The sequence below is a fragment of the Anas acuta genome, chromosome 28 (assembly GCF_963932015.1).
Source record: "Anas acuta chromosome 28, bAnaAcu1.1, whole genome shotgun sequence".
Lineage (NCBI taxonomy): Eukaryota > Metazoa > Chordata > Aves > Anseriformes > Anatidae > Anas > Anas acuta.
In genome coordinates, this window is record NC_089006.1 from 2,869,855 (window position 1) to 2,890,154 (window position 20,300).

Sequence of the window (20,300 nt, forward strand, 5' to 3'; positions counted from 1 at the left end):
TCCTTTATTGCTTCGCCCACACCCCCTGGGGGGGTAGGGTGCTGTAAGGGCACTTGTTTTTTTTTTAAGGGGGGGGCTGAGCGCCCCCCTGCATATCCCTGAATTAGGGGAGGGGGGGGTCTGGGAGAATGGGGGGGGGGGGGGCGCCACCGGCAAAACCCCGTCAGGGAGCGGCGCTGCTGGTGCAGGAGGGGAAACTGAGGCACGGGGCTGCTGGGGGGGGGGGGCTGAGCCCCAAAAACCGCCCCCTTTGGCACTTGGTGGGGTATTGAGGGGGCATTTAACCCCTTGGGGGGGTGACTCGGGGGGGTGCCCCCCCCCCACCCGGGGCTCAGATCCTGATGAAGAGCACGGCGGTGACGAGGCCGAACCCCCCCAGCAGCGCCAGCACCTTGGGGATGCGCAGCCGGGCCCCCCCCTGCTCTCGGCCCCCCCCCCACCTCTTGGGGCCCCCCCAGCTCCCGGGGCAGCACCTCCAAAAACGCCACGTAGAGGAAGGTGCCGGCCGCCAGCCCCTCCAGCACGCTGCGGCACAACCGCTGCCTCGGGCCTGCGCCCCCCCCGCTCCCCCCCCCCAAAAACCGGCCCCGTCACCACCAACCCCACCGCGACCCCCAGGGGGGCCGTGAGGGCGAAGAGCAGCAGGCAGGCGGCCGCGGCCCCCCGGCGCAGGCGGCCCCGCAGCAGCTGCAGGCCCAGGCTGAAGCCCACCAGCCCCTTGTGCAGCAGCAGGGCCAGGCCCAGGCGCAGCGCGGCCCCCCCGGCCTCCTGCAGCCCCAGCGCCAGCCCCTCCAGCGCCCCGTGCAGCGCCAGCGCCAGCACCAACAGCCCCGAACGCAAGGGGCTGGGGGGCTTCGGGGAGCCGGGGGGGGCTCGGGGGGTGTCGGGGGGTAGAAGGGCGCGTGATGGGGTTGTCACATCGGCCTCGTCCTCGTCCTCGCCCCCCCGGTTGGGGTCGGTGGCGTCTTGCTGGGCCAGCGCCGCCTGCTCCAGGACCAGCACCAGGAAGAAGCCCATGGCCAGGATGAATTCGGGGAGGGGGAACTGCAGCTGGGGGGGGGGGGAATGAGGGGTGGGGGGGTCAGTGCGGGGCTGCTGGGGGGGGTGTGGGGGACACTGGGGGAGGGAGGCGGAGGTGGAGGCTGCCGGGAAGCGGTGCCGGGATCTTTCCGTGAGTCACAGCCGGCGGCGCGGCCCCCCCCCCGACAGCCCCCAACCCCCCCCGGCATGCCCCCGCCATCCCCTTCCCCATCACCCCCTCCCCATCGCCCCCTCCCACCCCCACCCCCCCATCCAACGCCCCCCATCCCATCCCCACCCATTGTCCCCCCCCAGCCACCCAGTCGCTGCTGTCCCGTTCCCATTACCCTGCCCCCCACCCCCCCATCCTGTCCCTGTTGTCCCCCCCCCACTTTTCCACCCCCCCACCCCCAACCCCAATTTCCACCCCCCCACCCCCCCCACACTTTTCCACCCCCCCCCCCCCCCACTGTCCCCGTCCCACCCCACCACCCAGTTCCATCCCATCCCCTCCCATCCCGTCCCCGTTGCCCCCCCGTCCCCACATTGCCCCCCCCATCCCCATGTTGCCCCCCCATCCCCGTGCCCCCCCCCCCCATTCCCACCGGGACTCGCAGCTCCTCCAGCGCGGCGGCGATGCCGGCCAGGTAGGAGGGCAGGAGGTCGAGCAGGCAGGTGCCCAGCAGGACCCCCCCCGCGAAGCAGCTCAGCAGGCTCAGCCCCGGGCTCTGCAAGTCTGGGGGGGGGGGCAAGAAGGGGATGAGACCCCCCCTCAAACCCTCCCAGCTGCCCCCCAACCTCCCCTAGATCCCCCCCAGGCCTCCCCCAACCCCTGGGGCAACCCCCTGGGACCCCCAGACCCCAGGTTGCCCCCCCAGACCCTATAACCCTCAGGGTAACCCCTTCTGGAGCCCCCCCCAGACCCCCAGAACCCCCCCAGCTTGACCCTGGGGCAGCCCCCTTGGACCCCCAGACCCCCCCAGACCCCAGGATTCTCCCCCAAAACCCCCCAGACCCCCCAGGACAACCCTTCTGGAGCCCCCCCTGACCCCCAACCCCCCTCCAACCCCCCCCCGGACTGACCCCGGTCCCCCCCACCCCCCCGGAACCCCCCCGGCACCCCCCAAATCCCCCCCCAGCCCCCCATGTACCCCCCCCCCATCACCCTCCACCTTTACCCCCCACCACCCTTGGGGCCGCCCCTCCCCGGAGCCTCCCCTCCTGCCCCCCCCCATCCTCCCTCACCCCCCCCCGCCCCCCCCTGCCCCCCCCCGTCCCCCCCCGGTACCGGCGGTTCCCGGGGGGTTCCGCAGGCAGCAGATCGGCCCCAGCCCGCAGCCCAGGGGCAGCAGCAGCAGCGCCACCAGAGCCCCCAGCTTCAGCCCCAGCCCGGGGGGGGCCCCTCGAGGCGCGGCCCCGGGGCTCCAGGACAGCTCCGCGGCCCCGGGGCCGCCTCCCGCCTCCATCCCGCCGGGCTCCGCCGCCACCGGCACCGGGAAGGCTCCGGGCGGCCGCGCTGCGAGAACCGGGGCGGAGCAGGGGGGGGTGGGGGGGGGAGCACGGGGCTGGGACCCGCCCCGGACACGCGGGGATGGCCCCGGGGGGGGCGGCCCGAGAGGGGCTGGGGGAGGCCGGCGGGGAACGGGAACGGGAACGGGAAGGGAGCGGGCGGGGCGGGACGGGAACGGGGCTGGAAACGGGAAGGGGAAGGGACCGGGACCGGGACCGAGACCCCGACCGGGACCCCTACAGGGACCGGGACCCCGACCGGGATCAGGACCCCGACCAGTTCCGGGACAGGGACCGGGACCGGCACCGGCACCGGGACCCCGACCGAGACCCCTACGGGGACCCCTACCGGGACTCCCACCGGGACCGGGACCGAGACCGGGACCGAGACCGGGACCCCGACCGGGATCAGGAACCCGACCAGTTCCGGGATAGGGACCGGGATCGGGACCGGCACTGGGACCCCCAACCGGGACCCCTACGTGGACCCCTACCGGGACCCCTACCGGCACCGGGGACCGGGACCGGCACCGGGACCCCGACCGGGACCCCCACCGGGACCCCCGACCGGGACCGGGACCCCTACCGGGATCAGGACCCCGACCGGTTCCGGGACCGGGACCGGGACCGGGACCGGGATCGGCCCCCCGACCTGGACCGGGACCCCTACCGGGACCGGGACCGAGACCGGGACCCCTACGGGGAACCCTACCGGGACCAGGCAGGACGGAGCGCCCCGGGCCGGTGAGCGGGGCTCGGTTCTGCCCGGTCCTTGGGGGCTCCGGGATGGGCCCGGGGGGGATCCCGGGGGGGATCCCGGGGGGTCCCGGTGCGGACACCGGCGGCGGCCGCTGCCCCGCAGCCAGCCCCGAGCCCCCGGTAGCGGGAGGGGGGCGCGGCCCCGCCGCCGGTTGGGGAGGGGCTGGGAGGGGCTCGGCCAGGATCCGAGATCCTGGAGGGGGCGGGACCGGGACCGGGACGGGACCGGGGACAGACGGACCGGGACGGACCCCCCCGAGCCCCCCCCGATGGATCCGGACGAGCTGTGCCTGGGATCCGACCCCTTCCTGCCCCCCTTTGGGGGCTGGGGGCCCCTCCCGGACACCGTGAGTGGGGCTGGGGTTTGGGGGGGGGGGCACACCGGGAGGTGCCACCCCCACGGTCCCCACCGTGTCCCCCCCCCCCGGCCGCAGGACAGGACCCAGCCCGAGGAGCCGCTGGGCCCGGCCCGTGGCCCCGGACGAGGTGTGCGGCCCCCCCCCCGACCCCCCCAGGACCCCCCCCCGGGGGGATGGGGGGGAGCAGCCGGAGGAGGCCCCCCCCCGCCCCCAACACCGTCTACGAGGTGGTCTGCACCGCCGGGACCCCCGCACACAGCGGGGTCACCATCCAGCTGGGTCAGTGGGGCTGGGGGGGGGGGCTTTATCCTGGGGGGGGGGGGCTCAGCCCGGGGGGGGCCGCATCCCGCAGGGCAGAGCATCACCCCCCCACCCCCCCCCAGACTGGCTGCCCCCCGCGCTGCTGCCCCCCGAGTCCTGCATCATCACCGCGCTGCCCACCCTGCCCCCCCCCACGGTGAGTCCCGGCTCTGCTGCCCCCCCCCCCAGCACTGTGCACCCCAATTCCCCCCCCTCGCCCCCCCCCCATTTCTCCCCGCAGCCCCCCGGTCCTGCTGCTGTCGGAGGAGGAGCAGCGGCTGCTGGCGCAGGAGGGGGTGACGCTGCCCGGCTCCCTGCCCCTCACCAAGGTGGGTTTGGGGAGGGGGGGTCCCGAGTTGGGGGGGGGGGGGGGCAAGGTGGGGGGCCCAGCTCACCCCCCCCCGGCCGCAGCAGGCTGAGGAGCGCGTCCTGAAGAAGGTGCGGAGGAAAATCCGCAACAAGCAGTCGGCGCAGGACAGCCGCCGCAGGAGGAAGGAATACCTGGACGGGCTGGAGAGCAGGTGGGAGCCGGCAGGGACCCCCCCGGGGTGCCCCCCACCCCCTCCTTCCTCTGGGGGGGGCCCTTCAGCACCCCCACCCCTCCCCGCGCAGGGCGGCCTCGTGCTCGGCGCAGAACCAGGAGCTGCACAGGAAGGTTCGGGAGCTGGAGCAGCGCAACTGGTGAGCGATGGGGACCCCCGGGGGGGTGCAGGACAACGCCTGGACCCCCCCCCCCATTTCCCCCCCCCCCACCTCGTCCCCCCCCCAGGTCCCTGCTGAGCCAGCTGCAGGCGCTGCAGGCTCTCATCAAGCAGACGTCCAACAAAGCCGCCCAGACCAGCACCTGTGTCCTGGTACCCACATGCATACCCCCCCCCCCCCAAAAAAAAGGGGCTCATCCCCCCCCCGGGGGCAGTGCCCCCCCCCCGCACACCTCCCGGTGCCATAACCCCACTCCTGTGTCCTCCCCCCCCCCCAGATCCTGCTCTTCTCCCTGGTGCTCATCCTCTTCCCCAGCTACAGCCCCTTCTGCTGGGGCCGGGGGGGCCACCGGGACCCCCCCCAGCCCACAGGAGGTAACAGGGAGCTGGGGGGGGCTGCGGGATTCCGGGGGGGGGGCGGCAGCAGCTGCCCCCAGCCCTGCCCGGTGCTCCCCGTCCCCGCAGTGATCTCCAGGCACATCCTGACCCGCGTGGAGCCACCGGCACCGGCTGGAGAAGCCCCCGGGACGTGGTGGCAGCTGGAAGAGCCGGGGGTGGCAGCGGAGAACGGTGCCAAGGGGGGGCAGGAGGACAGGCTGCCCCCCCCCGGCACGGAGCCGGGCACCAACTCCTCAGGCCGGGCTCCCCCAGGGGATCCGAGGGCTCAGCCGTGGCCGCGGGACGCAGCGGTGGCAGCAAAACAGGCGCACGGGGACGAGATGTGACAGCCAGCGGGGAACGGCCCCGCTCTGGGGGCTGGGAGCCACCCTGGGACCGGGGGGGGCAGTCGGGCCCCCCCCCCCCCACCATGCCCCAGGCAGGGGCTCTGGGTGCCCCCCACGCACAGCGCAGGGAGGGGAGCTCCGTGCTCGCAGGCAGCTCCTGGTGAATAAACCCACGCCCGCTCTGCACCCAAACGTGGCTGGGGGGGGTCAGCGAGGAAGGGGGCACCCCCGGGGGGCAGCGGGGCAGGACCGGGGGGCACGGCCCAGACCCAGGAGGACAAACACCGGCAGCACCGGGGTGATAACGACCGGGCTTTATTGCACGCCCCCAGGGCACCGGGCTCCCCGTGCAGCCCAAATCGCCACCGGGACCCCACGGGGCACCCGCAGCATCCACGGGGGCACGGCAGAGCGGGGCGGGGGGGCCGTGGGCGCTCCTTCCTCCTCCTCCTCCTCCTCCTCCTCCTCCTCCTGGTTGTTTCGGGAACGGAGCCAAGTCCCCTCGGTGTGGGTGCCGCCGCCGTGCCCGGTGCCCCGCGGGCGCTAGATGGACTCGATTTGCTTGCGGACCTTCTCCAGCGCCTTCCTGTCCAGCACGCGCTGCCGGCACACCACCAGCACCGCGAACACGGCCGCCACGCACATCATGGTGCCCACGAACCTCCAGAAGACGTGAGCCTCCAGCACCGCCGAGCGGCAGCTGCGGGGAGGGGAAGAAAAAGGAGAAAAAAATAAAAGGAGGAGGAGGGGGGGGGGGAACGGCCCCAACGCAGCCCCCCCGGCCCCTCGCCCACCTCTTGAACTCGTCCCGCTTGGAGGCGGCGCAGCTGATGCGCTCCACGAAGCCGGTGGGGCCGCACTCCGGGACCGTCTTCTGCAAGAGAGAGGGGTCGGGGCGAGGAGCCGTGAGGCCGGGCGGGGGGCACGGGGATGGGGACGGTGCCGGTACCGGTACCGGGGGGGGTGGGGCAGCCCCTCGGGGGTCACTCACCGCCTGGAAGCTGGAGCAGCGGCCGCACTCCTGCGCCACCACGAAGTCCTCCAGCTGCCAGCACGGTGTGCTCGGCGTGGAGCTCGCTGCGGGCACGGTGTGGGTGCTGAGCAGGGGTCGGGAACCGGGACCGGTCCCGGTCCTCAGCCCCGAGCCCCGGTTCCAGTCCTGGTGCCAGTTCTCCTCTGGTCCCGGCCCTGAGTCCTGGTCCCAGCCCCGCTCCCAAACCCCAGTCCCAGTTCCAGCCCCAGCCTCATCCCCAGCCCCCGGTCCCAGTCCACTGGTCCCAGCCCCGGCCCCAAGCCCCGGTCCCCATCCCCTGGTTGCAGTTCCCGTTCTAGCCCCTGGTCCCGGTCCTCTGGTCCCAGCCCCATCCCCCTGTCCCGGTTCCAGGCCCTAGTCCCAGTCCCCATCCCCCAGTCCCGGTCCCAAGTCCTGGTCCCTGTCCTGGTCCCGGTCCCAGCCCCAGTCTCCAGCCCCCAGACCCGGTCCACCGGTCCCAGCCCCCATCCCCCGGTCGCAGTCCCGGTTCTAGCCCCTGGTCCCGGTCCCGATCCTCTGGTCCCAGCCCCATTCCCCAGTCCCGGTTCCAGTCCCAAGCCCCGGTCCCAGCCCTGGTCCCGGTTCCAGCCCCAGCCTCGTCCCCAGCCCCGTGCCCCGGTCCCGGTCCCAAGCCCCGGACCCCAGCCCCCGGGCCCAGTTCCAGTCCCAGCCCCTGGTCCCGGTCCCCAGCCTCCGGTTCCAGCCCCAAGCCCCAGGCCCGGTCCCGGTGCCGGTTCCCATCCCCGCCCCGCACCCACCCGATCGCCGCTCCTCGCCCACCGCCACCGCCGCCGCCGCCGCCCTGCGGGGAGAGCGCGGGGGGAGCGTCAGGGCCGGGCCCGGAGCCTGACCGGATCCCCCCCCCGGTACCGGTACCGGTACCGGTACCGGTCCCGGTGCCCCCCCCCAGCCCCCGCTCACCGCAGGCCGAGCCCCAGCGCTCCCAGCGCCGCCAGCAGCGCCCAGCCCCGCGGCCACCCCGGGCCCATGGCGCTACCGGGACCGGCACCGGCACCGAGCCGCCATCGCGGGGCGCGGGGGGTGCCGGGAGCGGGGCGGGGGCACGAAGGGGGCGGGGCTAACAAGGGGGCGGGGCTTCTCTCATGTAGGGGGCGTGGCCTCCTGCGGGAGGCGTGGCTCGGGGCTGAGGGGGCGTGGCCTCAGCGCAGGGCGGGGTTTTGGGTGCGGCTCTGCGAGGGGCGTGGCTTCGCGCGGAGGGGGCGTGGCTTCGGACCAATGGGCGTGGCCTCGAGCCCAGGAATGCGGCTCGGCGCCAAGGGGCGCGGGCTCGGCACAAGGGGGCGTGGCTTAGCGCGGATGGGCGTGGCCTCGGTCCGAGCAGCGCGGCTTGGTGCCAATGGGGCGCGGCGTTCCCCGAAGGGGCGTGGCCTCCATCCGGGGGCGGGGCTTAGCTCAAAGGGGGCGGGGCTTAGCACCAAGGGGCGGGGCTTCCCGGCCCGCCGGCGCGCCCACACGTGTCCGCGTCCCCCCCCCCCCCGGCTCCCCCCTTTCCCCCCCCCGTCCCCGTCCCCCAGACACGGAGCGGAGCCGGGGGCAAGGCACAGGCCGGGTTTATGGCACCTGGTGCGGGGTCGCCCCCGCTGCAGCCCCCCCCCGGCTCCCGGAGAGGCGCCCGCGCTGCCCCGGGGCGGTGGCGGCCCTACAGCAGCCGGCACCGGGAGCTGCCCCGCCGCGGGGCGCTGGGCTCCGGCAGCGAGCCGGCCGTGGTGGCGGTGCTCGGGACCTGCAAGAGTATGGGGAGGGGTTGGAGGGGGGACACGGGGTCAGGGGGGGCTGGAAGGGGGCGCCCCCAGCTCAGCCCCCCACCCCCAGCCCACTCACCGCTTTTCGGGTTGATTTCTGCAGGATGTCCCGCGCCAGCGTGCTGAAGGCCTATGGGGAGGGGGGGGGGGTCAGCGGGGGCTGCCCCCGGCACGGGGACCCCCCGACACCACCCCCACCATGGGGGGCAGCGGCCCCCCCCGCGCCTCTCACCTCCTCCACGTTCACGCTGGACTTGGCGCTGGTCTCGAAGAAGCGGATCCCGTGCTCCTTGGCCAGCTGGAGGACGAGGGGACGCCACGTGGGAAGGGGGGACACGGCCCCACTGCCCTGCCCCACGGCCGGGGGGGCTCTGCCCCCACCCTACCTTCTCGGCGGCGTCCCGCTGCACTTTGCGCTTGCTCTCCATGTCGCACTTGTTGCCGATGAGGAGCCGCTCGACACCAGCAGATGCATTCTGGGGGGGGGGGGGGGGGACAGAGAACGTGGCAGCTTCACCCACCCACCCACCCACCCACCCCCTTCACAGCCCCGTCCCCACCGTGCCCCCACCTCCTTGATGCTCTTCATCCAGTTCTGGATGTTCTCGAAGGATTTCTCATCCGTGATGTCGTACACCAGGATGATGCCCTGCGAGGACGGCGCGGTCAGCGGGGCAGGGACCCGACACCACCCGGGGGCTGCCCCAGTCCCCCGGGGTCCCCCCCACGTCCCCCCCGCCGTACCACGGCCCCGCGGTAATAGGCTGTCGTGATGGTTTTGAAGCGCTCCTGCCCCGCCGTGTCCCTGCGAGGGAGCAGAGGGGGGTGTGAGGGTGTCCTGGCGGTGCTGAGGGCCGGGGGGGTGCCCCCGCGCCCCCCAACTCACCAGACCTGCAGCTTGATCTTCTTCCCATCGATTTCCACTGTCCGGATTTTGAAGTCGATGCCTGGGAGGGGAAGGGGAGGCCGGTGGGAGCGGGGACCCGGCTGGGGGGCGAGGAGCTGCCCGGCCACGAACAGCCCCGGGGGGGGGGGAGGTGGGGGCAAAGCCGGGTGGGAGCGGGCGGGGGGGGCACCCCCAAGCCCCCCAGGGTTGGGACGAGGCATTCCCATGGGACGGCATCACAGCACCCCCAGCACCGGGGGGCTGGGGGTTAACCCAACCCCACAGGCTGCCAGGAGCCCCCCCAGTGGGGCTGCCTCCCCCAGCCCCCCCAGCGCCCACGCTGCTGCCCCCCCGGTGCTCGGCCCGGTTTGTGGGTGCGGGTGCCAGCGGCCGGCAGCCGGAGTTGGTGGAGTTTTGATGGAGTTGGAGGAGTTTTTATTCAGTTTTTATGGAGTTTGGGGAGTTGCTGGCGGGACGGGGCAGCTGCCGCCGGCTCAGGAAATGGCTTTGAAGGCAGGGCCGGGAGGAAGAGGAGAAGGAGGAGGAGGAGGAGGAGGAGGGGGGGGGGGCCTCGGGTTCTGGCCCGGGACACGGCCGCCATCAGCGCCCCCCCCCCCAGCGGTTCTGCCGCGGGCCCCCGGGGGTGGCCGGGACCCGGTCCCGGGGGGTCCCGGAGCCCCCCGCAGCTCTCCGCTGTCCCGGTGCCGTTCCCCGCAGCGGAGGCCCCGCGGAGGCCCCCCCGGGGCTCAGCCCCGCTCCCAGCTCCCGGAGGGGGGGGGGGGTCCGGGGCCGCTCCGGGATTGCAAAACGCCGCGGGCCGGATCTGATCCGGATCGGGCGAGGCAAAGAGCGGCGGGGGGGGGCCGGGGCGGGGCGGGGGGGGGGGGTCCCGGTGTTGGGGGGGTGTAGGGGGAGGGGGAGGTCCGGTCCCGGTGGGGAAGTTTTGGGGGTGAGGGGGGGGGCGGTCCCGGTACGGGGGCTCCAGGGGGGGCCGGTCCCGGTGGGGGAGTTTTAGGGGGGCCGGTCCCGTTAAGGCGGGGTGCAGGGGACCCGGTCCCGGTACGGGGGTTCCAGGGGGCCCGGTCCCGGTGGGGGGGGCGCGGGGGGGCCCGGTGGCGGCGGGGACGCACCGATGGTGGAGATGTATGTGCTGGTGAAGTTGTCCTCGGCGAAGCGGATGATGAGGCAGGTCTTGCCCACGCCGCTGTCGCCGATGAGCAGCAGTTTGTAGAGGTGGTCGTACGCCTTGGCCATGGCCCCCGCCCGCCGGGCCGCTCTGCCCCCCGCCCGCCACGGGGCCCGGCCCGGCACGGAGGGGCGGGGCTAACAGAGGCCACGCCCCCATCCCCTGTAGCCACGCCCTCCTCGTCTCTCTGCCCCGCCCCTTGTGCAGGGAGGCTCGCCTTGCCCTTCCCAAGATGGCCGCCACCACGCCTGCCCAGCGCCCTTCCCAAGATGGCGCCGCGCCTCGCTTCCGCCCGTGCGGGGAACCCCGCGGCGGATATAGCGGGGCTCGCTTCCGGTTTGGCCCCTTTCCGGCCGCGGCCGCCCGCACGCCACCATGCCCGTGAGTGCGCCGCGCCCCCGGCACCGGGCCTCGCCGCCCCGCCGCGGGCTGAGGGGCCGGGACCGGGCTCCGCGGGGCTGGGGGAGGCCGGGGAAGGAGGGGAGGAGCGGGGAGGGCCGGGGGGAGCCGCGGCCGCCGCCATCTCCTCGGCAGCGGGGGCGCAAGATGGCGGCGGGGGGCGGCGGGGCCCGGTGGCGGCGGGGCTGAGCGCGGCTGTTCCCGCCCGCAGCTGGCCAAGGACCTGCTGCACCCGTCCCCCGAGGAGGAGAAGAGGAAGCACAAGAAGAAGCGCCTGGTGCAGAGCCCCAACTCCTACTTCATGGACGTCAAGTGCCCCGGTAGGCGCCTGGGGGAGGGGGCGGCGGGGGGGGGGGGGGGGGGGCGCCGGGCCCGGTTCCCTCCCGGTGCCGCCCCGCGCCCTAACGCCGCTCCCTCCCCGTGCTCTGCCCGCAGGGTGCTACAAGATCACCACGGTGTTCAGCCACGCGCAGACCGTCGTGCTGTGTGTCGGCTGCTCCACCGTGCTGTGCCAGCCCACCGGCGGCAAGGCGAGGCTCACAGAAGGTGCGTGGGGGGGCGCCGAGCCCCGGGGGGGCGGCACGGAACGGTTAATTGCTGGGTTAAAAAACGGCTTGGGCCTTACAGGGCTTTTTTTTCGGTGATAGAGGAGGGGGGAGGTGTGTTTCTGTGGTGAAATGGGGAAATTTCTGGCAAGAAGCACAGTGTGGGTGTTGGTTTGAGGGGTTTCAGAAGCTCCCGGCTCTCACCGCTCTGCTCTGCCCCCAGGATGCTCCTTCAGGCGGAAGCAGCACTGAGCGGGGGGAGCTGGGGAGGCTGGGACACGGCGCACGGATGGCCCCGCAGCTCGCCGGGAGGAGAGGTGACCACAGAACGAGACGCCAAGGTGTGACCTGAGCGCACTGCCCGGGAAGGCCAGCCAGGAATGTGACTGTCATGCTGTCCCTGTAGCCCCGCCCATCTTGCTTCAATAAATTTTGGATAAAATACACACCAACTGGTCTGCCTTTAATGCGTTTGCTGTCTTGAACATTGATTTGAACTGGGACTGGTAAAGAACGGGGGTTATGAGCAGTTACAGAGCACATGAGAGGGAACGTGGCTGGTGGGCCTGCCGTTAATCCCAAAAGCTAACCTGGCCTGGCCCTCACCGTGCAGTTAAATGTCAGGAGAGCACGGGTACTTAACATCTGAGGCTCAGATCAGCAGAAAACAGGGTGAATTAAACAATTCCTTTCATTCAGGTTGGAAACAACCCATCCCTGCTTGCAGTGGGGATCTCCCTGGTAAGGATTCACCTCCGCACGCTCCAGAGCCCCAGCTGAGTCCTTTCATGCTGGGAGCTGCCAGGATAGGAATATCCTGCAAAAAAAAGGAAACAAAGGGAGGCTGCGTTCAGAATTGCAGTGTTCCCGGCGCTTCACAGAGGAGGGGATGTTCTCCAGACCCCTCCAAAGGCCCCGTGTTGTTTTTGGAGTTCCCCCTCAGTGGTGAATTTTGGGGGTGTTTGCGTGTAAAGCGGTGATGAACTCACCGAGCTGCACTGCGCTGTGAACCCAGGATGCCAGCCTGGCATGCGTGTGGGAAATAGGACTAGAAACTGCCAAAATAAGAAAAAACAAACTTTTCTTACCTGTGTGAGGCACAGCGGTGGTAGGCACGTACACAACAGGCACCGTTTGCAGCCTGGTCAGGAACGCGTTGTAGGCTGCACAGAACCAGCACCCTGGTTAGATTCTGAGCCCCCTCGAGGACATGCAATTTTCCCGCAATTCTGGCAGCTCTTCCTCAAAGTGCTGCTTCCCCCCCATCCTCCTGGATTCTACCATGTTACACCGCCTGCAGCTGCAGGGGCTGCAGTCACAAGTGGAAGGTTTCCTTCCTTGTTGCCTCCTGCCTCTGGCTGAGGTTCAGATCCCCAGTGACTGAAGGGAGGACTGCTCAAGAGAAACAATTGCAGTTGCATCTTTTCTAGAATGACTTCGGTTTCCTAAAGCTCCTGAAGAGTGCTGTGCTGTGAAAGGCAGGGATGTGGAACTGGCCCTAAATCACAGTGAGGGAAGCACGCATCTCTGCTTCATCTAGGTGTGACCTCTCGAGTTACAAATCACTTACCCAGGAACATAGCAGCTGTCAGTGCCGAAACAGCAAAGAGAGTGAAGAGAAGGACGTGGTAAGAGCTCGCTAGCTGGTGATGAATTCCCACGTCTCTGCACTGACCTGCGGTGTGAAGGACAGGGTGAGTGCCACACACGGGCAGCTCCTGGCTTGCACCAGCTTCCCAGGAGAAGCTTCCCTTCCCCTAACGGTGCTCACCGGGCGCACAGTCCCTGCTGATTGCTCTCACTGCTGCCACTGCCCTTTGGCCGGTGAGAGCACAAGACACGGTGACGAAGGCTGGTGCTGGCATCTGCTGGAGAGAGGTGAAGTTGACCACGCTGACCACGTAGGAGACAAGCCCGGGCACGCTGAGAGAACGCTCCGGAGGCATCACGGTTAGAGCCGGAGAGCTGGGCTGAACCTTTGGGGACAGACAGACAGAGAGGCATGAAGATGAAAGGCAGCAGTGTGACCAAATGGCGTGTGACTGATACACTGATGGTCTACGCAGTCATGGAACACGGAGTCACGGCCGTGTGGGTGATGCAGACCCACCCCACGCAACCCCCTGAGCACAGCACCCAGCCCGCAATTGCTCCCCAGTGGCCCCACCGGGTTACCCCTGGGTGACCAGCGATCAGCTGGAGCTGCTGGCGTGCTGCAGCTGGCCCAGCTGCTCGGCACTGCCCGACACTGGGGGGCTCCGGTTCCGCAGCAAACTGGGGGCCTCGATCCCTTCACATAGTGCCCCCGGTGTGACCGGGGCAGAGCAGTGCTGCACGAGCACCCAGAGGGCACCCAGCTGCACGAAGCTCGCAGCCAGACCCCAGCTTTGACCCCAGAAGACGTGGCCTGAAGGGCCGGTGAGCGGCTGGGCGTTCACTGTGGGAGCCGAGCTTGCAGCAGCAGAAGAAGCTGGAGTGAAATTATTAACGCAACTGATAATAAAAAGGGGTATAAGATATGAGCTGTTTAAGAAAAAGCTACTATAGAAGTTTTTGCAAAAAAAAGGGGTCCCCTCAACAGCCTCAGCTGTATGCGATGTGGGAACAAGTGGGGGAGGCAGCACCCAGGAGGGATGTGGCCACCACTGAGGTTATGACTACGAGGTGCCCAGCAGGGTGAGAACAGGCCCCAGGGCCGCACAGGAGGAGATTTGGGGCCTGCCCCGTTCCCTGCACAATGGTGACGCCGAGCCCAGGCACCATGGCGGAGGTGGAGGCTGGCAGCCCACCGGGGCAGAAGACCAGGATCAGGATGCAGGAGGTGGCCGGAAGATTATTCATCAGACATTTCTTTCCCCTTCCCAAATGACTGCTTTGTCAGAAGAAAATGTAGAAGGAGTTCAAAAAAGGCTGGAGGAATTCCTGAATTTTAAACAATTAAAGATATCCTTGAAGGAAGATATTTTCTTAGATTATTATACTGCCAGACTTTGGTGGGCTAAAGAAAAGAACTTCAGTCTTGTGCAGCTCTCAGGATTCTACTGAACTTCATGTTGGAGAATCTCCATGACAAATATATGACCTTAAGAGATAAAATAAAGGATCTTGGAGAAGCAATGGCTGGAATAGGAGAAACTGATTCAGAAAGAAGTGGTGACATGGATGTCTTCAGCATGGAGCAAGCCAAAGCAATCATTGAGTACTTGAGTATCAGCTTATTTAAACCCTATAAATTGTATGAACATCTCTTCCACAGTCCTAGAGAATTTGTGATAAGCAATAAGTGTGTGACTGAACTTGCCCCACCTGCAGTTACCCCCTTCCCTCCTTTACTGGAAGAAGGTGTGCCTTCAGAGAGCTGTGCATCACTGATACTATTGCCAATAGCTCCAGAGATGGAACCCAAGGGATCTGATCGAGGTCACCTGGAAGAACCCTGTCCAGAGGCAGAGCCCCTTGAGGCAGGTGCTGTGGCTGCTTTCACTGTTGAAGATCAGAAGTCTGCAGTGGGTGGAATCCCAAATGAAATTATTGCCAACCTTGAGGCAGAGATAAATGAAAAGCTGCAAATGCAAGAAGAAGCTTGTACTTCGAGAACAGAAAAATTAAAAAGTCCTAAATAACCAGATAAGAAAGGATATTTTGCTAGAAGAATACACAGAAAGGAAATGTAATTTTGAGGTATTGCAGATACAATAAGGAGAGAATTTAATTAACACGTAATTATACAGCTTTTTCTATAGTTATTCATTAATAACATGTATGTTATTTCACTTTAATTTTTTTCTAAGCCTTTAAACTAATTTCATATATTACACTTCTTTATTTCCACCATACTAAAACTGCATAAAAGGAAAGTATGTACTTATACAGTATTCCCAGAAAGATTTCCTTTTGATTTCCATGGATTTTTTTCTGGAATATGTGTAAGGTTTCATCTGAAAATGTATTCCCTATTCCTCTGTATGCTAACATCATTCCATATTTTGTCAGACATTATAGAAATGTTGTAAACACAACAAGAGGAATCTAACTACATAATAATTGACATCAGAAGAACTTGTTTAACGTCTGTGTTTCAAAATAGTAAATTATTTGGAAAATAATTATAAATTGCTGTGTTACAGAACTCTTTGCCTTAGAAAGCATGTTAAAAATAAGTCCTGCTTTCAAGTGTAAGGGCTGGATTGCATGTTTAAGTGAATATTTAAGAAACAGAGTTATTTTATTCATCACAATTTTGTATTTGTTTCTCGTTAAGTAAAATGTTAGGTTTTGTTTCACTTCACCCACATTTTTATGGTGATAATGAAAAACGTTTGCCAGCCTGACACATCCAGGCAAAAATGTCAGTCACCTGAAATTGTTTGCCTAAAAGGTCTTGCATGGGTGAGCTCCCTGGGTGTGCTCAGAGCTAAGAGCACAGCCAGAAGGGGACATTGCCTGCACGTTGTTCATCAGAAAGAGCTCCCAGAATTAAAAGACAATATTCAGTAGCTGCACTTGAGTGCCAATAGCCTGGAAGTACTCTTTAAAGTACATGTCAGATGTGTGGGCAGTGGACTCCTGTAAAGCAGTTGTTTGAGATGTTAAGTGGGCAGAAAATTTTAGTTGGTCTCACGTGTTGAGAAAGATTCTTCCCATTACATGATCAGAAGTAAGCTCTATAGCAAGTCACTAAAAGATTTCTTAATTTTCCTATCCAACACGGGCCAACAAGTTCATAAGAGCTTCCTTTCTGCTATAAAAGCCAACTATTCCAATTTGAAGGGTGAGGTAACTCATCAGGAATTATTGGTTTATCCTAAAAAAAAATCCTTTAAAATTTGTAAGATTCATGGTTATGTTCTGCAATGTTTTATTGCTTTGAAATATGACTTTTTTTGTCATGAAAACTTTCTACAATCAAAAGGACCTTTATTTTGATACATAAATTAATTTCCCAGAGCATTATGCTAATGTCACAAGTTTCCCTGGTTTTGAACTCAACTTCTGAATATAACTTCTGAAGAGAACTGTCTGTATGGAAGGGGAGGAGTATTTCTTAAATTTTTTGCTGAAAACATTATTGTCAATTTAGCACTTCAGTCAAATCTGATGACTACAACATTCTTCCTACGTGACAAAGCAGAAAAGGAATAATGATGATTTATTTATGTTAGGACCAATGCTAAAAAAAGGCTTTTGTCCTTATCTCTCCCTCCCTCTCCTGTATTTTGAGGAATTTCTGGGAAATTTTGAAGTGCTTTGAAGATGAGAAGTTGTATGTGAACATCAAGTATTACTGCAATGATTTGTGAGCAGTCGCTCTTCGTACATAAGAGAAATCCAAGGTGGAGTTCAAATCCCATAAACCATACTTGTAGCTCTCTTCCTGCTGACCAATAATATTCGTAGCTATCTTCCTGCTGAAATAATGCTACCAATAAAAACAGCCCCAGGGATTTCTTATTTTTTTGAAATGAGCGGGGGGATAGTTAAGGAGAATAAACTGAAGGCGGGAAGATGAGCAAAAGTTGGACATGACATCTGTCCAAGCAGTCAGAGTACATGCTCTGACACAGCACATGAACATCAAATTGAAGAATCCTTTCATGTCTTCAGAATGTTAATATGAAATGCAAAACATCATGCTTTGGGTGGATGGGTAGGAACAAAATATGGTGCATTAAGAACAGTCTCCAGCCTGTATTCCTGGCTTTTCTGTTGGTTTAGATCAGGCTTGCTGTTTTTAAAGTCTCCCGTGTCATGCTGAGTTACTGCTATGGTTGTCTCTAAAAATAATTACACCATCATTTCAGGGACCTACAGTTGAGGCATAATAATCTTTGATTTTTTGTTTCACTACTGATGTGACACAGTTTTTTTAAATACACATACTAAACGTAGTTCTTAATGGGTTCTACCCTACAAAGCTTTCAATTTAAATCAGGCAGATGTAGAAAAGAAGAAGGATGTTACATTCTGCCTTGTCTCCCAGACAAGCAAGGATTTTCCAGGGGAAAAGGGATAGAAAAAACACTATGGTTTTTCCTGCATAAGGTGTAGTATTGATGCTTTTTAGCATCTGCATGGTAAAATCCTGGTGTCCTCCAGAATTTTATAATGAGATCGTGAACAGCTAGTAATTATCCTCTAGCAAAAGAAAAGCTTTTCAAGCAGTGCCTTCCTGCACGACACTGCCGGAGGATGAAAGTTTATAAAAGATGGAAAACAGCTTTCCTAAGAAGAAGCTGACTGGAAAAGATGGAAAAGGGGTGCTTATTTTGCTCATTGCGTTTGCTGCAATTATAATAGTTGCACCGTGCCTGTTGCAATGTTTGCAAAAAATGATTAATCGCTCGATGCGCACGATTTGGCTTGTAGAAACAAAAAAAGGGGGAATGCTCCGGAGGCATCATGCTTAGAGCCAGAGAACTGGGCTGAACCTTTTGGGACAGACAGAGATGCTTGAAGATGAAAGGGAGCAGGGCTCCTGAATGCTGTGTGACTGCACATACTGACGTTCTACGCAGTCATGGAACAGGGAGTCACGGTAGTGAGGGTGATGCTTTGTTGCCTCACTTCTCTACACGGCTGTGGGGTGGAGGAAAAATTGCACAATCACCCCATACAACCAGTCTCCAGTTCTCAACTATCTTGGAGTCCGTGTCGTCATTCCCTTCAATTGCTCAGAAGGAACTTGGTATATTCAAGCCCACATTTCTCCCAACACCCTTCTAGAGGGGTTTATTTCCCTTCCCAGCAATGGGGACAAAAAAAGAAGCATTTCACGTACCTCCAGCTTCTCTAATACTTTTTCAACTCCCAGCACTTGTAGCACACCAGTTAGCTGTGTGATACTAAAAACCAATTCTGACTGGTAGAGGTAGAAGGCAGGGAGGAAAGGAACAAGGATTTCTTGCACGTCCCCCTTCCTCTCGTCACTGCTGTGAGAAACGGTCACGTATACAGAAGCATCAGCCAAGCTCAGAGCCAGGAGGACTTCATTGGGCTGGGGTTTAGCTGTGATCACACAGGCATAAAGACCTGAATTCAAGACAGGATTCAAAACAGAATAAACAAATCAGAGCTTGCGTTTGAAATGGAAGAAATATCACCAGAATGAAACCCAAAGCATGAAGAGGTAAAAGGTCACGCCTACCTTCTTGGATGTTGAATCCTGACTGCACGAGGAAGACCTCCCCAGCTGAAACGTCCAGCACGGTGTTGTTGAACCCAACTCCACATGTCAAGTAAGACTCCGGCCGAAGCCGATTTGTGATCGCGCTGAGCTGAGTCGGGCTGCAGGGGCCTAAAGGAGAAGAGCAGAAACAAGTCGGTGAGCTTCTTTCCAGTGGATGACCCTTCAGCAAAACAAGACGCAATGCTCCCTAACACACTGAGCGGCCTGGCTGTCAGCCTGTGGTTGTCATTCACGTTTCCTAAGCAGAAACTTACTTCCCACCAGTAGTCCATAGTCTTGTACTTACTGCGAGCGGGTTGTAGTTCATGCAATTCGGTGTTTCAAAGACTAAAAACCCACTGTTTTGCTAAAGCACATAGATGACTAAAATAAATTGTGATTCAGCTCCTACTGCTATGGACTAAGAACATTTTCGTGTCCATAGTGTAAACGTTTTACTGCAGAAAAGGTCAGCATGAACCAGGAAAGAGGAATTTACAAACACGGGTCTTTACCTCTGAGGGTTTCTCTTCCACTGCTTGTGGTGACGGGAACGTGGAATGCAGAAGAATCAGGAGCATTTGTTAAATAGTTTTTTTGACCAATCTGGAAACTTAGATTTGAAGAACCGTTGACAACTACCTGTAATATTAAGAAAAGTGCACTTCTGTGCCCAAAACATTGATTCATACAGACGGCAGGGAAATTTACTGCTTCATTTTTCTTCTGCTGTTCTACAAAACTTGCTTAACTGGATAATTGTCATTAAAGCTTAGTCTCATTTACACTAACAAGAGCACTGTAATGTGAATGAGAACCAAGCCCTCCCCGTTTCATTTTGAACTGGCCCTTCACTTGCAAACATTTTTTGTTCACACCTAGGAAGTGAGCTGCAAGCCATCAGCAGGCAAGTCAGAGTAAAGGCTCTGCACCCCTCTGCTGTGAGGATTTCAATCCCTGTGCTAACACCGCCTACCTACGTATGGACTGAGCGTACTGAGAAGCAAAGCATTCAGAGAAAAAAGCTGACATTGGTTTTCTTTTGTGGAGTCACCATCCATGGAAGTCTTTAAAAGACATTTAGATGTAGAGCTTAGGGATATGGTTTAGTGGGGACTGTTAGTGTTAGGTCAGAGGTTGGACTCAATGATCTTGAGGTCTCTTCCAACCTAGAAATTCTGTGATTCTGTGATAAATAAATATCCAGTCCTGGTACACAGCGGCAAGCTGGTCTTCTCCCCTTGTGCTGTGACAAATACCTCTCCGTATGTTTTCCCTGTGCCTGGGATATCGTGGTAGATCGTAGCTGTTCCTGTGTTCCTCACTAACGCTGCTCCGCTCACGCTGTCTATGTCCAGCATATCACTGGGGGAAATACGCCACATCCCTGAGGCACCTATAAACGAGGTACAAGCTGGGTTCTGCTGAATGGTGTCTACTGAAAAGGGTGGGAGACCACCGAGGGGCCTCCGATGAGGAGGATTCATTTAACACCCTGGCGATAAACATCACGTATCTTTTCCCATGCATGATTAGAGAGTTCCTATAGCATGCTGAAACACACAGGTCTTCTCTTTTTAGGCCTCCTACAATGAATCTTCTTGAATGTTAACATATCCCGGGTGAAGCCCTTCCCTGCATTTCCCAGGGAAATGCACTGAAATAGCATCTGCTTATTCTCCAGGACAGAGAGCTCATAAATCATATTTACTCGAGTAAATTGGGACCATAAACCAGACGGTTAATTTTGGGGTTCAGCAAGTAAAGAGAATGCTCAACTGAGATTGCAGAGAATGGGGAGAACATTTTTTGCATTCCCTGGGAGGCCCCCCGGTTACCTTTTATTCTAAAAATACTATCAAAGACTTAATTTACCATGTAGCTCTGATTAGTCAGTAATAAAACTGTAGAGGCAGGACTGTCACTCCATTATGCACGGAGTCTTTTAAT

The 20,300-nt window shown here is 61.7% G+C and overlaps 6 protein-coding genes and 1 pseudogene across 11 annotated transcripts in view; 3 read left to right on the forward strand and 4 right to left on the reverse strand.

Annotated features, from left to right (window-relative positions):
• Positions 1-197: 197 nt before the first annotated feature.
• Positions 198-2,486, reverse strand: SLC39A1 (solute carrier family 39 member 1). Its single transcript, XM_068662669.1, has 5 exons — positions 2,309-2,486; positions 1,626-1,756; positions 602-1,050; positions 442-564; positions 198-404 (listed from the first exon to the last, which is right to left on the reverse strand). The coding sequence occupies exons 1-5, from the start codon at positions 2,484-2,486 to the stop codon at positions 332-334; spliced, it is 954 nt and encodes a 317-aa protein (XP_068518770.1). The 3' UTR covers positions 198-331.
• Positions 2,487-3,502: 1,016 nt separating this feature from the next.
• On the forward strand, positions 3,503-5,559 carry CREB3L4 (cAMP responsive element binding protein 3 like 4). 6 transcript variants are annotated; one of them, XM_068662658.1, is made up of 9 exons: positions 3,503-3,635; positions 3,723-3,926; positions 4,031-4,104; positions 4,190-4,276; positions 4,359-4,468; positions 4,560-4,628; positions 4,717-4,801; positions 4,927-5,023; positions 5,086-5,559. In XM_068662658.1, the coding sequence occupies exons 2-9, from the start codon at positions 3,821-3,823 to the stop codon at positions 5,535-5,537; spliced, it is 1,080 nt and encodes a 359-aa protein (XP_068518759.1). In that variant the 5' UTR covers positions 3,503-3,635; positions 3,723-3,820; the 3' UTR covers positions 5,538-5,559. The 6 variants fall into 6 exon arrangements, with proteins under 6 accessions (XP_068518759.1, XP_068518763.1, XP_068518760.1 ...); XM_068662662.1 differs by having other exon boundaries at positions 5,114-5,559; XM_068662659.1 differs by having other exon boundaries at positions 4,362-4,468.
• A 113-nt stretch (positions 5,560-5,672) lies between these two features.
• Positions 5,673-7,448, reverse strand: JTB (jumping translocation breakpoint). Its single transcript, XM_068662665.1, has 5 exons — positions 7,328-7,448; positions 7,165-7,208; positions 6,365-6,450; positions 6,168-6,247; positions 5,673-6,073 (listed from the first exon to the last, which is right to left on the reverse strand). Exons 1-5 carry the CDS (start codon positions 7,393-7,395, stop codon positions 5,917-5,919), a joined length of 435 nt encoding a protein of 144 aa, XP_068518766.1. The 5' UTR covers positions 7,396-7,448; the 3' UTR covers positions 5,673-5,916.
• A 513-nt stretch (positions 7,449-7,961) lies between these two features.
• Positions 7,962-10,479, reverse strand: RAB13 (RAB13, member RAS oncogene family). The gene is made up of 8 exons (XM_068662664.1): positions 10,186-10,479; positions 9,056-9,116; positions 8,914-8,974; positions 8,741-8,818; positions 8,556-8,645; positions 8,402-8,467; positions 8,249-8,299; positions 7,962-8,150 (listed from the first exon to the last, which is right to left on the reverse strand). The coding sequence occupies exons 1-8, from the start codon at positions 10,307-10,309 to the stop codon at positions 8,067-8,069; spliced, it is 615 nt and encodes a 204-aa protein (XP_068518765.1). The 5' UTR covers positions 10,310-10,479; the 3' UTR covers positions 7,962-8,066.
• On the forward strand, positions 10,479-11,631 carry RPS27 (ribosomal protein S27). Its single transcript, XM_068662667.1, has 4 exons — positions 10,479-10,622; positions 10,852-10,960; positions 11,076-11,186; positions 11,409-11,631. The coding sequence occupies exons 1-4, from the start codon at positions 10,617-10,619 to the stop codon at positions 11,435-11,437; spliced, it is 255 nt and encodes an 84-aa protein (XP_068518768.1). The 5' UTR covers positions 10,479-10,616; the 3' UTR covers positions 11,438-11,631.
• The window catches only part of NUP210L (nucleoporin 210 like), a 30,336-nt gene continuing 21,663 nt past the window's right edge, over positions 11,628-20,300 (reverse strand). Inside the window, exons 33-40 of the mRNA XM_068662668.1 lie at positions 19,610-19,746; positions 18,866-18,992; positions 18,330-18,479; positions 17,964-18,214; positions 12,957-13,161; positions 12,756-12,860; positions 12,274-12,348; positions 11,628-12,002 (exon numbers count right to left, since the gene is read on the reverse strand). Coding sequence (XP_068518769.1) covers positions 11,935-12,002; positions 12,274-12,348; positions 12,756-12,860; positions 12,957-13,161; positions 17,964-18,214; positions 18,330-18,479; positions 18,866-18,992; positions 19,610-19,746 — 1,118 coding nt within the window. The 3' untranslated portion in view covers positions 11,628-11,934. The remainder of the gene's footprint in view (positions 12,003-12,273; positions 12,349-12,755; positions 12,861-12,956; positions 13,162-17,963; positions 18,215-18,329; positions 18,480-18,865; positions 18,993-19,609; positions 19,747-20,300) is intronic.
• LOC137845412 (ciliary-associated calcium-binding coiled-coil protein 1 pseudogene) lies at positions 13,217-15,229 on the forward strand (annotated as a pseudogene).